A 17429-nucleotide genomic window follows, 5' to 3' on the forward strand; every position below is an offset into this window, starting at 1 on the left:
GCCATCCAAAGGCATAGAAAAGGAAAAGAGGGTAACATGAGAGAGAGAAAAAAAGCCAAAAATAAAAAATGAAGTAAAACAAGGGTGGCCATTACAAACTTAGGGAAATCTTGTGATGCAATGAATAGAATTCTACCTTTGAGCCAGAAGCTTTGGGTTTGAGTCCCACCCAGGGCTCAATAGTCAAAGAAGGTGTGTTCGTAATGTAACCAAACAGGTTGTGTGTCAATCTGTAAATTTTTCCAAACACGCTAATGCCGGCGCTAAGAGCAAGAGAGGTTTCTGGTCAGCCATGCTTGATGTGGAATGGCACCCCTCAACCTATAAATCCCTGATAACAGAATACCACATATTCTGGAAATTACTAGCAATGGGAGTCTACCTCACTGCTTCAGGAGGGTGCGAGAATTAGAACTTTGATTTTTCTTTCTGGAAAAGGCTGAAAAGTGACCCAACAGAAGTCTTTTAAAATTCTAAAGGGGCTTATTGGAGAAAGTGTAGCAACACACTGGAGTCCTAGGCCTACCGATTTAAGATAGTTATTAATAAACCCAGTCAGGGATTCAAATGAATGCTTGTATTAGGGTGGCAGTGAGAATGTGGAATTGGTTACAAGGAGTGATTGAAACAATTAGCATAATAGCTAGTACATGAGGGAAAAAGGAATTGATAAATATTTTGATAGGATGGAATAAGGTGGAGAGGAGGCTTGTGTGAAGTGTAAGGGCCAGCATAGAGGTACTGGGTTGATCTGTGCTGTAAATACATGTCACGGTTTTCAGAAAGATCCAACTTGAATCAATAATAGTCTCAGGTTGAAGAGAATCCAGAATATATCCATTCCGTGATTTCAGCAGCGCTTCCGCAATGTCGCAACGCTCAGCAAATGTGAGAAGTTCTTGCTGTATATGTGCGGAAACGGAGCGCTGCTTTCAGTTTCGAGAGCTAGCGTAGCGGATTGCGCAGCACAAATCCTTGTCTCTTTTACTGATAAAAAGCTGGCCGATCCTGGCGTTTCCTCCATTCTTCGATGTGTCTACTGAAAATCCACAACTCATTGCCAAACCGAGAGGAGACATTTGGAGGATCAAATGTGTGAGAGGTAAATAACATTGGGCGCTGCAATTAGTACTCATTTCCTGGAGTTTGTGTGGTTCATTCTTCATCAATTTTTAAACAGCGGAGTGTATTCTTTGAACAATCCATCAGAGATGAATTTTTCTGAGATTGGGTGATTGTGGGCTTTATTTGACCTGATGTTTCCTATTTGGCAGGACAGAGGATTGATGTGTGAGATGTAGGGAGGACATCCGAGCTGTCAGCATGGACCTTCTGTTCGATTGTGGTCCCCATTTAGTTTCCTGACAGAGGCTCTCAGCCACATCTGCAAACTAACACTCGGCAGGAGAGCTTGGCGACAACTCCCTTTTCCTTAAAAGATCGTATGAAATGCCTAGCCAGATATTAGTCAGAGCCACTTATCTGTTTATCTTGTTACTATGGCAGCCCAGCTTCATGTTGGCACTTGTGGCAGAACCTGTCTGTCAAGGATTTGCCGAACAACCATCGACAAATGTTCAGCAAATGATCAGCCCACCTAAATGCATTGTTCACTGTATGTCCATCATCTCTAAAATTAAGGGATGCCACTGATAAGAGTAGCCCAATAATCCCAGTTTAAATTCACCTTTACAATGTTGATTGATGCTCACTTCCCAGAAGTGTCATAGAATCATAGACTCCCTGCAGTGCAGAACAGACCATTCAGACCATGGAGTGTGCACTGACTGTCCCACATAGTATCTGACCCAGGCCCTCTCCCCCGGCCCTATATCCGTAACCCTACGCATTTACTGTGGCTAATCCATTTAACCCACACGTTTTGGGACACCAAGGGACAATTTAGCATGGTTAATCCACCTCACCTGCATACCTTTGGACTATGGGAGGAAACTGGAGTACCCGAGGAAACCCACGCAGACACGGGGAGAATGTACAAACTCCACACAGACAGTTATCCAAGGGCAGAATTGAACCCAGGACCCTGGAGCTGTGAGGCAGTAGTGTTAACCACTGTGCCACCATACAGTGGAGAGTGCTTTTTCTTATTCATTTATGGGATACAGGTGTTTCTGGCTAGCATTTATTTTTCATCTCCAATTGCCCTTTAAAAAAGGTGGCGAGCTGCCTGCTTGAGCCTCTGCACACCTACAATATTATTTAGAGGAAGTTCCAGGATTTTGATCCAGTGACACTGAAGAAACAGCAATGCATGTCGTGTCAGAGTGCTGAGTGGCTTAGAATGCAATCAAAATAGTCATGGGTATATTGCACACCATTTAAAGAACACTGTCTCCTGCCAGCCCAGTTTGGCCATCCATGTATATGTACTGGTCCAGTTAGTTTACATTCTGCTGCGCCCAGGCTCCTAGGAACTCTTTAAATGGGAAATGTTTAATTAATTTGAAAATAAATACAGCTTTGGCCCATCATTAAGAACATTCCATTTTTTATACAGTATATCCCAATTGGTTTGCCTGTTCAGCACCCAGCACTTGAATGTGAAATCTATCCCAAAGTGTATTTTCCATGAGTCAGAAGTTCTAAAAACCATTTTATTCATCCTAAAATTAGAGATTGATTAAAGCTGATAAGAAGGCTATTCGGCCTTTAATATCTGTGCCAACTCTCTGCAAGATCAGTTTGGCTAGTTGCACTCCCCCACCCTTTTCTGTAATGCTGCAGACTTTATAGCTTTGGATAATTGTCCAATTTCCTTTTGAGTCTGCCTCAGGCAACGCATTTCAGATCTCAACTACACGCTATTAAAAAAAATTTTCATCATGACATCATTCAATCTCTTGTCATTTAATGTAAATCAGCAACCTCTAATCCTAAACCCTCACTTTTGTACTCTATGATCAGGATCTACTACCTCCATTTGAGGGTGGGGTGGGGGAGAGCGGTCGAGTGGATGGAGAATCAAGTGGAAGTCCCAAAACGCCTGTTATGCTGGCAGGATTTCCTGCTCACTTGTCCCTGCCCCGCCAGTGATGAAATGGGAATACTAACTTTGAAAGTCGGGATACCCCTGTATATCAAATTAAATCCTATTATTCTGTCTTCAAATCTGATTGTCTCCCTTTGCCCACCCCTCATGTTAAATTGTCGGATCCCTCATGAGGTGCACCTGGTGAACAGAACAGGTGAAGATACACAGGTGAGAATAGTCCCCAGTGGGGAGAGGGTCAGGCCCTGGCACTTAGCCCAGCAATGCCCAGGCACTGCTCCCAAGCAAGGGGTCAGAACTCAGGCAGTGCTAGGGGGCAGTGCAGGGGGGAATGCCGGGGCACTGCTGTAGGAAGTGCTGAGGCAGTGCCTGGGCAGTGTCAGACACTGCCAAGAAAGGGATGTTCTTCAGTGGGGGGAGAGGGTGAGGATGTGTGTGGGTGATGGGACGGATTCTGTATCTGTTGGGGGGGGGGTGTGGGGAGAGGCTGGGTGGTGCTCTCTGGTGGTTGTGGGCAAAGTTCCCCAAATTTAATGGTGGGGAGGCTAATTCTGTGGGATTTTGTAATTGCAGCTTATTTAGGAATTGCGTTACCATCGTTCAGAAATCTAAGTTGTGAGCCTGCTCTACCAGCGTGATGTCATGGTGTCCACCCCTCCATTTTTTTTGGTCAAGTGTTTGAAAATTCGGTGGGAAAACCCAGCATGGCAGAGGAAGGGCAGCTGCCCTCCCCTTTGCTCGTCCAAGACAACAGGAGAGTACTTCTAGCAGATTTTCTGGTCCTGCTGACGGTGCACCCTGCCGAGCGTTTCTCAGCAGTGTGGAGTGGAATCAATGGGAAACGCCATTGACAGTGATGAGACCAGAAGATCCCATCACTGGCCAATGGTGGGCTGCCTCCCGCTGCCGAGAAACACGCTGTGGGGAGGTCAGAGAATCTCATCCAATACTTTGCCAAAAGAATCAAAAAATTCCAGCCCATGTGTCCAGTTATAAAGCCTGGGACACCAAATGCCTTATTAACCATTTTGGTAAGCTGCTCTGCCAATTGCCATGATTTGTCATATGTACTCCCAGGTCCCTCTATTCCTGTACCTCTGTTTGAATTGTATCCTTGCTCTTCGTACAAAAATGCTTTCCTTTATACCGCCTGCCATTAAATTTCCTCTCTTCTGTGTCTAACCAACCCACATGCCTGTCTGTGTCCTCTTAAAGTCATTATCCTCATTACAGTTTACAGTAGCTCATGTTTTGTGTTATCTGAGGATTGCACCCTGTACTCCCAAGTCCATTCTTCAATATTGATCAAGACAAGCAGTGAGCCTGGTATGACCTCAGGGAAATCCCATGTATCTCCTTTCAGGCCAAAAAACACATTCAGTGCAGGCTTGGAGGGCCAGAAGAGCCTGACCCTGTGCAGTAACTTCCTTTGTTCTTTTGTTCTTTGTTCTTCACTCTGCTGTTTCTTGTCCTTTGCCAAATTTATAACCACGCTGAACTCAATGAAATAATGACATACAGACTCGTCACTTCCTGGCTCCCCACGGTTTGGGACCTTTAAACTCATTTGCTTTATGGCAGTAAGTGTCATAACAAGGGGACACGTTCTCCTTTGCTGTGCACACTTTACCAGTGGAGTCAGGGAGCTGCTTCGCTTCCTGAGTAGCACTTGGCCTGAGTCCTGAACGTTGGGCGAGATAGGAACTTTACAACTTAAATGTGGGTAACTTGATATGGAGTGGCGATCTGCTGTTGATTGCCACCCCAAGGAGATTATGATCCGTTGATATTTTGAAATCGCATTTTTTTGTCCTTATCATAGCTTTGGTGAGCTATAGGCTCAAATAGCCATATGGGAGTATGATATCGTAACAGTAACAGAAAAGCAGCTTAAAATGGTGAGCATTAGGGTGCTTAATATTCAAGAAAATAAAGTGTTCAGAAAAAATCAGGAAGGAGCAAAGAGAGATGTATCATAGCAATCACTTAGGGCAGTGATTATAGTTTTAGAAAGAAGGATCCATATGGTTATAGTTGAGAAGCAATAAGAGGTGATCACACTATTGAGGGCAAATTGTAGGCTTTCAAACAGTGAGAGGTAGAGGAGCAAATCTGCTGGGAAATTACAGAGCACTATGAACTGATAATATCAGAGGACTTTAAATACCCAAATGTTGATTGGGATAGTGTTAGAGTAAAGGTAAAAGAGTGAGAGGAATTTCTGAGATGTGTTCAGGAGAACTTCCTTGACCAGTATGTTCTCAGTCTAAGTAGGAAGGAATCATCGCTATGCCAGTTGTTGGGGAATAAGATGGGTCAAGCGGACCAAGTGTCTGTGGGAAAGCACTTGGGTAAGAGTGATCATTGTATCACAAGGTTTACATTAGTGACAGAGGAGAGCAAAAAACTTTCTAAAGTACAACCTTTAAATTGGAAGGTAACTAATTTCAGTGAGACAAGACTTATCCAAACCAGATAAGGATCTTGCCAAGATGGAACATGTAAATTGTAACTGAACAATGGCTGATTTTTAAGAACAGATGTTTCAGGTATAGGTTAAGTAGATAAAATCCAACAAAAGAGAAAGTTAGGAGAACCAACCAACTTGGATGATGAAAAAGATATAAAATGTGATGAAAATAAAAACAAAAGGGTATATGATGCACATTAAGTGAATTTGTCAAGCAAGATCAATTACAATGAGTTGAGGGGAAGTATAGAGTAAACAAACTGGCAAAGGGAGAAAAGAGATGGAACGACAGTTAACATGAAAGTTTTGTTTTAAAGTTTATTTATTAGTGTCAAAGTAGGCTTACATTAACACTGCAATGAAGTTACTGTGAAAAGCACCTAGTTGCAACACTCTGCTGCCTGTTTGGATATGCTGAGGGAGAATATAGCATGGCCAATGCACCTAACCAGCACGCCTTTTTAAACTGTGGGAGGAAACCGGAGTACCTGGAGAAAACCCACGCAGACACAAGGAGAACATGCAGACTCAGTAACCCAAAAAATTAGTAGCCTGAAAATAATAAACAGGTTGTGTTATGATCAGGTGAGATGAGGTAGAATGACCCCCTTTTATTAGAAAGGATATGCTTATTAATCCAGAAAATGTTTGACTGTTTATGTGCTGTGACTGTAAAAGACACAGATTCCCTTTTATGTTTCAAAAAAAAATTGTATTCATTGTAATAAACCTAGAGAGATAAAATAATAAAACCATACACAGTGGGAGCATTGATTAGGCAGCTTTTTTAGTATCCAATAAAAATTGAAGCTATATGTGTCTTGAAGACTGATAACTTGGACGGTATCAGGATTCTTCTTGATCTGGTATTGAAATGATTTAAGTATGTTGACTGACAATTTATATTTGTTCTGGTGGGACTAGCAGCTGCTGTGCTAGTTCATACGTCACTGCCTGACTGTTGTGGGTGGATGATTAATCCAGCTCAAACTTGGGGGGCAGGATGGAGAGAGAAATAGAAAGGGGGAAAAAGAGTGGCCTGCTCAGGGGTCCTGCTTACCCACCATCTCTTCAATTTGTGCCAGTGTAAAATAGTTTCTTAAACACAAAATATATCTCTTTGGCTGGTCACCTTATTCTCTCTCTTCAACTGACCAGTTATCCAAACATGGTCATGACTAGTGGATTCCAGATCCATAATTTACCAGGTTGGATTGTAACTGGGTGAATTCCTTTCTCAGCCAATTACAATTAATGCATATTCCCCTTGTAGGTGAATAACATGACTGATTGGATGCTTTGTGAATGGGTGGGGAGATGGCCCCATTCAGAATCAAAATAATTGTATCTAGACTGTTTGACTTACTTTAATTGTTTTGGAATTTGTAGGCTACAGTCATGCAAATATTCAGCCATCTTAGAAACTGATGTTTTCAGCTACTGAAATGCTACTTCAGCCTTATAAAACACAATCTGTGGTTTTCAGTCAGTAACTCCATAATCAGTTTTAATATAAATCATGGATTTTTAACAGGAGTAAGGGGCAAGACAAAAGCGATATACGCTTAGAGAGGCAGGGCAAGGCCAGTAAACAGAAGATGGGGGAGGGGGTGGGGGGGTGGTGGGAAGGGGGAGACTAGAACAAAAGGGAAGGCCTGTGATAGAGTGGGAGAGATAAGGGATTAAGTATTAACAGCAATGATGGTGCTTGGCACTCGAGAGTAATAATGGGTCAAGTAAGAAACAAACATTTCCTGGATGGTTTCCATATTTTACTCCAAATGTTCCTCCCTAAACTTGAGGCCATCCAAGCCTTAACTCACAGCAAGTCCCATTCCTCTTTCACCCGTGTGCTCACTGATTTACACTGGCTCTTGGTCAAGCAATGTCTTGATTCTAAAGTTGTCATTTTTGTTTTCAAATCCTTCCATGATCTTGCTCCTTCCCCTCTCTCTAATTTCCAGTCCTCCAACCTTATAACCTTTTCAGCAGCATTTTCAAAATGATCTCCCACACACTGTGCGCTGCAGAGTGCACTAGCGTGAATCTCATTAAAAATCTGTGGGCGGAGCATATTCCGCCCAAGAGGTCAGCAGCATAGCGCTGAGAGGGCCACTGCACAATAGCCCCACACTGCCAGCCTCCGAATTGCTGGCCAGCTCGATCAGTGGCCAGCCCCATGACCCCGCATCGCTGACCATGTGAACCCCCCAATCCACCTGCCTCCCAGACGTGTCTGGGCCAGCCCTGGCCCTCCATCCCTGCATGCCTTGATCTTCTCCCACTTCCCTGCAGACCCGATCTCCTGATTTCCCCCCCCCACCCCACTGACAGCCCTGATTCCCTCGGCAGGCCAACCCCTCCCACCCCGAATGGGTAGCCCCGATCGCTGGCCTCCGTCTCTCTGTTCCAGAGCCCACACAGTAAAAAGTCTGACAACACCAGGTTTCAGTCCAACCGATTTATTTGATAGTAAATTCACTAGCTTTCGGGTTAGCCCCTTCGTCAGGTGAATGGAGAGTTCTGGCCTCAGACAGAGCGTATAAAGCACAGACAGTTTACAGATTACTGATTAGAATGCGAATCTTTACACCTAACCTGCTGTTCAAGTCTTAAAGTGGCTAACAATGTGTGTGGAAGGAGCACTGATCACAGGTTATAGAGATGTGTATTGTCTCCAGACAGCACAGTGAGTGAGGTTTTGTAAACCCAGGCAAGTCACGGGGGTTACCGATAGTGCGACATGAACCCAAGATCATGTTGCACTATCTGTAACATGGGTTCATGTCGTACTATCTGTAACCCCCGTGACTTGCCTGGGTTTGCAAAACCTCACTCACTGTACTGTCTGGAGACAATACACATCTCTTTAACTTGTGATCAGTGCTCCTTCCACACACATTTAGCCACTTTAAGACTTGAACAGCAGGTTAGGTGTAAAGATTCACATTCTAATCAGTAATCTGTAAACTGTCTGTGCTTTATACGCTCTGTCTGAGGCCAGAACTCTCCATTCACCTGACGAAGGGGCTAACCCGAAAGCTAGTGAATTTACTATCAAATAAATTGGTTGGGCTGAAACCTGGTGTTGTCAGACTTTTTACTGTGTTTACCCCAGTCCAACGCCGGCATATCCACATCCAGAGCCCACATGCAGAGTTGCGGTGGGAACCCAACTTTTACTGGTCTCCCCCATAGGACCTGCCCCATATAGGCCCCACCTCCTCTGACCCCACCCCCTTGGCACTGCCAAGTTGACAATGCTCAGGGGACACCCCTTTCCCTTACCCCCAACCTCCTGGGGGGCCTCCGTGGTCTCCCTTCACTCCAGCATGATGGTCCACCAGCTCCCCATTAGTGGGGAGCTGCTATAAAACCTGCTGGAATGAAACACATCTAGTTTGGGGGGGGCTGGGGGGGGGGTGACCGGTAAAATTGTTCATTTTAAAGTATGTTGTGACTTGTAGCAAATGAGTTCTTGTCTGTATGTGCTGAAGATGAGAAGAATATCAGAGCAAGAGTCCATCCAATGTACAATACAATCCATCTAAATTATATAATCCCTTGCTTGTGTGATTGAAAACCTGTCCGGTGGAAGGCAAATTATACTCTTGAATTGATGGCAAGACAAATGTCATGCTGGGCACAACTAGGATTCCTTTTCATTGATTACAAATCTCAAATGTTCAACTGTTGGAGAGCTATTTATGTATATTTTTGCAAGGTTGTTGCAAATGCAAAGTGTGAGTAGATCTGTAATTAATTTTGCCTCAGAAAGGTTGCCACAGTCAGCAATACTTTATAAAGAATCAAGGAATGAATTCATGCTGAGAATATATTCAGGCAGTCCCTCATGCCAGTGTTGAAGCAGAGACACATCCGTGGGTTTCCTCTCCCAGCATAAAAATGTACATTAGGAAGCTGAATACTGGAAATCTGAAAGAGAAATAGATAATACTGGAAACACCCGAGATGTCAGATAGCACCTATGGAGATTACTTTGGTAACCATGGCTAGTCTTGGTTGCATTGCCTCTATTGTCAATGGAATGGTAATTATTTTATTTTTTTCATCAAGGTTGAAAGTTTCAGGATCCTGATATCAAGAGTGACGAGTGAAGTTTCTATTCTGTCAAACTACAGTAAGTCCCCATTTCTGTTCTCCTGATCCTGCCCCTTGCCAATGAAGTAATGGAATCCCAGCATTCAACGTTGGGAACAGCACGATAAAAATTTTAATATCATTATTTGGTAACTACACCTGATTATTCCCCTCCCGCACTCCCTCCCCCAACCCCCACCCACCCCATTGTTAGATAATCCATTCAGGTCAACATGAGTGCAGACTGAATTCATTCTGGTCTCCCACAGTTTGCACCTGATGGGCAGACCTCCCAGAGGAACTCAGGTGAGACCATTGAAACCATTGTTCAGACGGGAGGGGGCCATGCTTGGAAGTAGTGCCAGGAAGGTTGTTGCAAATGCAACAATAGGGTAGTTATATGGGGCTAGGAGGACCGAAGGCTAGGGGAGAATTTGGTGGTGGTGGTTGTATGGGAATGGGGAGATGTTCCACTTTAAAAGTTATGCACAGGGATGGCCTTCACAAATGGTGCCCCGATCTTTAGAGGCGGCCTCACCAGCATGGAGTAATGGGACCTGCCCCTTACCATTATGTTTCAATGTCCCTAACAATCGAACAATACACTGGAGAAAGCCATCATTGGTGTTGAAAGATAAAATTCCCCCCCATTGTTCTTATTTACTCTTATGTTCCTTCATCAACTTCAACTCTAACATTCTCTTCTGTCCATCCCCCTGCATTGACATCGAATCACATTGCATGATGTCTCGTTCAACTCTTCTGCTTGCAGGACCTGAAAGCTAAGATTAGTTCAATTTACCGACCCTTCTACAGTCCATGGTTCCCATCATCTAACTGCAACTTTCTTCAGCAGTAATTTCTCTCAGGCTTCACCTGCTGCAACTTCTACAGAAGTTGGGCACTCATCCAGAAAAATATAATCAGGTAAATTGCTATTAATAATATTCCCCTTGCTAAAGGGGATTGGAACAGCCTTATGAAAATTCTACTTCCCATTTTAATCTTGCCATCTCTTCAACCTTGATGGTGTCCCACACTCTTGGTCTTAGTTTATTTTCTCAGTTAATAATATTCTAAAAGAAAATACAATATTTGCACAAAATGTGGAAATTACTCTTTGTAAAAAATAAAATCAGAGTAAATAATGCTGTGATTTGTATTTTTATTAAAGGTGAAGATCTGAAGATGAGCAGACTGTGCAGTTTACCAGATAACTTAACAGAATGGACCAAAGATCAGGTGAAACACTGGGTGGTTGATCGACTGAAACTTGGTCAGAAATGTGGTGACATACTTTACCATGGAGATGTCTGTGGAGTGGTATTGAAAGAACTTACTAAAGTGGACATAAAAGAAATGGGCATAAAGCCTGGACCAGCTGCTGTGATAATAAACAAACGCAATGAATTCATCAAGGGTGCAAAGTTGGACCCAAAGCTTGCAACGGTTGCTGATGATAAGCAAGTAAGTTCACAAAGACCCTCCTCTTCCGCAGCAAATGGTTCTGATCATAAGCTGGTTGACAGTAGTGAATCAAAGGGTCAGGCCAGTAAAACAGATTCTGGAGAGTTTACCAAGAACTCTTCACAACAAAACCACAACAAAAAGAATATAAATTCTTTTTATATTGGAAGAGCTGAATCTGATAGCTCTACCATTAGCTGTCAAGTAGAAACACAAGCTAATTTGGCCACTTTGGCAAAACCAGAGGAAAATGAAACAAAAGAACAGAAATGCAAACAGCAGACCTCTGCTGATATTGCCAAAAAACAACTGGACAGAAGATCAAAACCAAGATGTGAACCATATCCATTTGATGAACGTCACACAGGCGCAAGGTACATACAGAACTATGTTCTTCCCCCTGAAACTGGACCCTCCAATCTAATTGACCCAGCACGCGAGTTTAAACTTTTTACATTGACGGTGGGTGCATCAGAGGAAGATTTGAAGAAGAAGTTTGCCAACGAAGTTTTTAGGTTCTCAGCTGCTTGCATGAATAGTAGAACTAATGGCACCATCCATTTTGGGGTAGGAGACACAAAAAGTGGATATGAACATGGTGAGATTATAGGTGTTTCTGTGGATAGCACAGATAAATACGTGGACTGTCTTCACAACAGCTTTGTTCACTACTTTGAGCAAAAGGACATTCTAGATGCAAAATCATCCATTAGACCACCTCGATTTGTGGAGATTTTGAATCCAAACCAAACATTGTCAACAAAATTGATAATTGAAGTTGATGTTGTACCAAGTTATAGAATTTGTGGTTCCAAGGTATATCTTATTCACATGATGAATCAGGTCGACAAAAGATGGACGAAGAGCAAAGAGAAACACCTGTTCATACGTGATGGCAGCAGCTCCAGAGATATTCTGGGAAATAAACATACCATAGAAAGAAATGCTGAATACGGAAAGTTCCTCACGGAGACGTTAGGTACGTTGGTGGAGAAACGGAGAGTTGCTGAAGAAAAGCCACAAAGGAAGACAAAATATCAAGAGGGTTACAAGCTGGTTCGGATGATTACAGGTGGATCAGGAATGATGGACACATCCTATTATCAATGGTACATATTAGTGACAAACAAATCCCAGCAGAACCAAACTCAGAATTTAGAGTTTCTAACGGAAATGAATTGGTTCTGTGTGCTAGAGTTTGACCCTGAGTCAGTAACCAATGGAGTGTGTAAGTTGTATCGTGAAGACAGGATGGCAAATCTCCACTTTCCTAGTCACTTCCAAGAAATTGATACAGCAGTTAGGGAAAATATTGAACAGCTGAACTTATACACGCAAACAAGCTGGATATTTTGCAATGGAAGGTCAGACCTTGATGATCAGAACTATAAGCCATTACTGCCCAAAATATGGTATAAGGAACGAGGTGCGGATGTTAGGAAATTGATTTCTTTTCTGTGCCGACCAGATATCATGCCAAAAGGAAAATTCCTTGTAGTTTTTCTGCTTCTATCTAAAGTCGATGATCCAAATGACCCCATTCTTGAAACTTTCTGTTCATTTTACCAGGAACTGAAAGGGTTAGAAGACATATTGTGCATCTGTGAAAGTGAACAAACATTCTTGCAATGGAAGGACTTCATGCCACGTCAATGTGAGTCACAGGAATTCACAGAGAGGTGTATTTCTGCCTTAAGCCTTGATGAAGTCAATGCTACCATTCTTAAATTAAAATCTGTTACTCGATCTACAAGGCGGTTCTTACCCTCTGCAACTTTAGCGTCTGTTATTCTCCAGAAAAAAGAGGAAGAGCTTCTAACCGCCCTCGAAGTCCTGAGTGAAAATGAATGTGAGGGGACTGAAATAGAAAATGATCAAAATAGTTTCAAGGAGTTCCAAAAATCCAAAGAGGAGCAATTTTACAGAGGTGGCAAAGCATCATGGTGGAACTTCTACTTTTCTACAAAAGTCCCTTTTATCAAAAGAGACTGTTATTCTGAACTTGATGCAATGATTAATGCAAAATCACCTTCTGCAATGTGTGTGAAGATTATCAATTTATTTCATCATCCGGGCTGCGGTGGGACAACTTTAGCCATGCATTTTTTATGGGAGTCAAGGAAAAAATTCAGATGTGCCGTATTGAAGAACAGTAAGGAAGACTTTGAAGAAATTAGTAGACAAGTCATTCATCTGGTCACTTATAAAGAAACAACAAACTCAGATTACTTACCTGTATTACTTCTGGTAGATGACTTTGAAGAATTTGAAAATGTGCATGTGTTACAGAACTCGATTCATTCTATTGTTGCTGAGAAAGGCTTGAGATTTGAGTTGCCCTTGGTAATCATTCTAAACTGTATGAGATCCCAGGATCCAGTCAGGAGCTCAAAAAGGAGTGTTTTGGATAGTGTTGCTCTAGAACATAAACTGTCCATTCAAGAGCAAAGCTTGTTTGAGTTAAAGCTTCAGGAGATTGAGGAACAGCATTCAAAACCTGAAAACTTCTACTCTTTCATGATCATGAAAAGCAACTTTGATAAAAAGTACATTGAAAAGGTTGTCTGTAATAGTTTGAAGGATTTGAATATTTTCACCAAACAAGGACAGCTGATTTCAATTTTGGCTTTGCTGAATTGGTATGTCAAAGATTCTTCAATATCAGTTTCAAAATGTGAAGAATTCCTGGGATTAGGGCAAGTGAAAACATCATTTTGGGGTCCAGAAAAGTTTGAGGATGTGATGGGCACTTATTGCAACCTTCTTATCCGTGTAGAAGTGGAGGAATGTGGAAGATATGAGGGAATTCGGATCATCCACCCATTGATTGCAAGCCATTGCTTGGAAGAATTGAAGCGTTCCTACAACCTTCCAAAGAGTAAAATTGCCTTGATGTTGCTCTGTGAGAAGATATTTCTCCAACGTAGCATTGGAAGAGAAAAACTCATGCAAGATATATGGTGTTTATTGATCACCAGACAGCGAAAAGAACATGGAGATGAAGCAGATACTTTGTTCTCCCCTCTAATTGAAGCAGTACAGTCTGAGGAAGGAAATGATCAAGTCGTAAATGTTTTGACTGAAGCATCAATCACGTTTGACCAAAATCCCTTCATTTCCCAGGTCCTAGCAAGACATTACTATCTGATAGTGAAAGATTATGATTCAGCACTCAACTGGGCCACTAAGGCTAAGGAACGGGCAAAAGATAATTCTTATGTCACTGATACATTAGGCCAAGTTTTCAAAAACAAGTTAAAATACAAAATGGAGTGCATTGAAATTGCTAAACAAACTGTGGTGACCTCTCAACAATTGAGGGAACTCTTAGACCTTGCACAATCTGCTTCACGTGCTTTCAAAGAATCTCAATATCTGACAGAACAGAAAGGAGAAACCAGAATTGAATGGGAAACACAGACCTCTAAGCGGAAGTATGATGTGTACAATACTTCTGGTTATTTGGGAGAGATTGAAGTGGCTCTTTATGTTATAGATATCCTCAGAATGGTACCATTCTTCAGTGGAAAGGACGAATTGAGCAAAATGCAATTAATGCATTTGCTATCAGGCAACTTGAATCTTGGACACATTGAAAAGACAAACAGTACTGATGAAGAGTTGCATTCAGTGGCTGAAGAATACAATCAATACCTGATTAATATTCAGACTACAATGAGAAGAGCTTTTGAGTTTTTTGAAGATTATTTTGTCCATTTCAAAACTAAGAATATAGAGAGAGAAATTGCCGAGTTTAAAATTCGCAGAAAAGTTTCTGAATGTTTTTCAAAGTACACCAAGGTATTCTGTCCATCGCAGACTGAAAGCAAGGCTGCAAGGCAGAGCAAGCCAAAACTCAGTCTGCCACTTGAGTTGGAAGAATGCAAAAGATTTTTAGAGTTCCACAAAGCTGACCGTTTTGCTGGCTTGCTTGAGTTCCTTACTAATAATCATGACAATGGGCAAAAAATGGAAGAAATTGTCAGCAAGTACCAATTTCTCCTTCAGAATGCAACAATGCCAAAGTTAGGAAGACAGAAGCAGAATTTTGTATTAGCTAACATTATACTTAACTGTGTTAACCCAAAGTCCAAACTAATCAAACCTTACGATAAACTTAGAGATCTTTTGAAAGAAGTCCTGAAAGATGTGGGGTTTGATTACGGTCATGTTGAACCCTATTTCTTGGCTTCCCTATTATTTTGGCCAACAAAATATAATGAAATTGATGATGATTCCAGATTCCTTCTGAAGTGCATAAGTGCAATCAAGCATTCATTCCGAAGATGTTACGGACGAATGAGTCATTCCAAACATCCTGTAGCACATTTCTATCTTGGCAAGCAAAATGGTATGAACAGATTTATTCAAAAAGCAAAGATTGATCAATTCTTTGATAAAGAGCTACGACTCAACACCCTATGGCAATCTGGAGAAATCTGGAAAGTGGAAGCAGTTAAAAAGCTCCTTCTTCGTGTGAATGGTAGAACAGGAGAAGATAACAAAGTCTACGTAGAGTTCGGCAGTGCTGAAAAAATCAAAATCCCTGTGCGCCCTGTATATTTGGGAAAGCTGAGAAGTGGCCGGAGTATTGAAAAAATATCCTTTTACTTGGGATTTTCTATGGATGGACCAATAGCATATGACATCGAGAATACAAATTAACACCAATAGACTCGGATTGATGAATAATGCTGAATCTCAACCTGTTCCAATGTCTACAACAGACACATTTTTAGTATGGAAATTTATTAATGAGGTCTTGTTTATTATTGGATTAAGGATAGCTTTAAGAAGACATTTCCCCAAGAAGATTCTGATCCTGACATTTGTAAGGTCTGCACTTCATTTCCACAGCTGACTCCACCAAAGTTTGTAGAACTAAGTGACATTGAGAGGAGGCTCTCAGATTCACCAGATTCTCACTGGTGAAGCTGGCTACAGAACTCTTGGGGCGCCATTGTGCAGGTGCTCTGATCTTCTGGAGATTTCCTGCTGTACCTCCCCGCCGGCCCTAAAGACATTGGGACCCCCCCAACACTGATCACCTTCTTTGCTGGCCTAACCCTCAACTGCCCCATGGACATTGGTGCTCCCCCTCACTGTGATCACCCCTTCTGCAGAGTTCCCTCCCTCCCTCCCCAGTTGCCACCCAGGCAGAGTTCTTTCCCTCTATCCCACCACAAGTGCCACCTGGCAGAGTTTCCATTCCCCCTCCCCATCTCTCGTAGTTCCACCCCAACAGGCTCCACCCCCAGTCAGATCCACCCCCTTGGCATTGCTCAGGAACAGTAATGATGCTTGGTGGGCAGTACCAGAGTGCCCAGTGGGCAGTGCAGCGTGTCCTGTGGGTGCTGCCAGGTAGGCAGCATTAGGGTGCCCTATGGGCACTGCCCAGCCCTACCTTGGACTCCCGGGGGGGGCTTCAGGAGCCTCCAATCCCCTCAGCGAGGCCATCACATCTGGTCTCTGCTAGTGGAGACCAGCTGTGATTCATGCCAGAGAGAAGCTCAACCGGTGAGGGGGTACAAGTAGGTGAGCCTGGACAATAGCATCCATGATTCATTAATAACATTTAAATTATGTGATTAGTATTTAAATCAGCATCGCACCCTTTCTGGATTTTGCTGGCAAAACAGAGCCGGGAAACCAGACATGTTTCTTGTCTTTTTCTTCTTGCTTGAGCTTACCACTTTGCCTTGCCAATAGGCAGGCAGGACAAGGCCATAGGATTGCAGCAGTAATCTTTGGCTCGGCTCTGGAATCTGGAAGTGCTCGCAGCCCAGTTTGCAGCCACAATGTGCACTCTGACCAAAATTAGGATTTGAGGTTCGGGCATCTCAGGAGCTTTATGTTACCTGTGGCTCAGCTGCTTGTGCTCTTGCTTGTTAGGTGAAATATTGTGAATTAAGTCCCATTCCAAAGACTTGGACATAAACTTAATGTTCCAACCCAATGATGTGTAGGTTAGGTGGATTGGCCGAGCTAAATTGTCCCTTAGTGTTAAATGATGTGTGGATTAGATGGATTAGCTAAGGATGAGGCGGCGGGGTGGGTGTGGGTTCTTTCGAAGAGTCAGACTTGATGGGCCGAATAGCCTCCTTTTTCAGTGCAGGGATTCAGTGTTTCTGTAGTACAGCAATGAGAAGAGTGCTATATTATTAAAGGTGTCATTTTTCAAATAGTGAGCCCTCTAGACCAGGGGAGTTATCCCCAATGTCTTAATGAATATATATCTCCCAAACAACATCACAGAATACAACAAATTATCTGGATTTTATCAAACTACTGTGTGTGGGAGCTGGCTGTCTGCAATTTGGCTGCCATGTTTTATTACAACAGTGACTACACTTTAGATAGTACCCAAGTTGGCTGTACTTT

The 17429-nt window shown here is 42.6% G+C and overlaps 1 protein-coding gene across 2 annotated transcripts; it reads left to right on the forward strand.

Annotated features, from left to right (window-relative positions):
• The first annotated feature begins 932 nt into the window (after window positions 1–932).
• LOC145354951 (sterile alpha motif domain-containing protein 9-like) lies at window positions 933–17093 on the forward strand. 2 transcript variants are annotated; one of them, XM_080206647.1, is made up of 4 exons: window positions 933–1102; window positions 9558–9621; window positions 10354–10508; window positions 10756–17093. In XM_080206647.1, the coding sequence occupies exon 4, from the start codon at window positions 10770–10772 to the stop codon at window positions 15711–15713; it is 4944 nt and encodes a 1647-aa protein (XP_080062773.1). In that variant the 5' UTR covers window positions 933–1102; window positions 9558–9621; window positions 10354–10508; window positions 10756–10769; the 3' UTR covers window positions 15714–17093. The 2 variants fall into 2 exon arrangements, with proteins under 2 accessions (XP_080062773.1, XP_080062763.1); XM_080206637.1 differs by lacking the exon at window positions 10354–10508.
• Window positions 17094–17429: the final 336 nt, after the last annotated feature.

The sequence above is a fragment of the Carcharhinus amblyrhynchos genome, chromosome 2 (assembly GCF_965287045.1).
Source record: "Carcharhinus amblyrhynchos chromosome 2, sCarAmb.v2.hapA, whole genome shotgun sequence".
Lineage (NCBI taxonomy): Eukaryota > Metazoa > Chordata > Chondrichthyes > Carcharhiniformes > Carcharhinidae > Carcharhinus > Carcharhinus amblyrhynchos.

Bases quoted from the DNA above. Each gene is read 5' to 3' on its own strand.
- LOC145354951 (XM_080206647.1), top strand. From the start codon at position 10,770: ATGAGCAGACTGTGCAGTTTACCAGATAACTTAACAGAATGGACCAAA.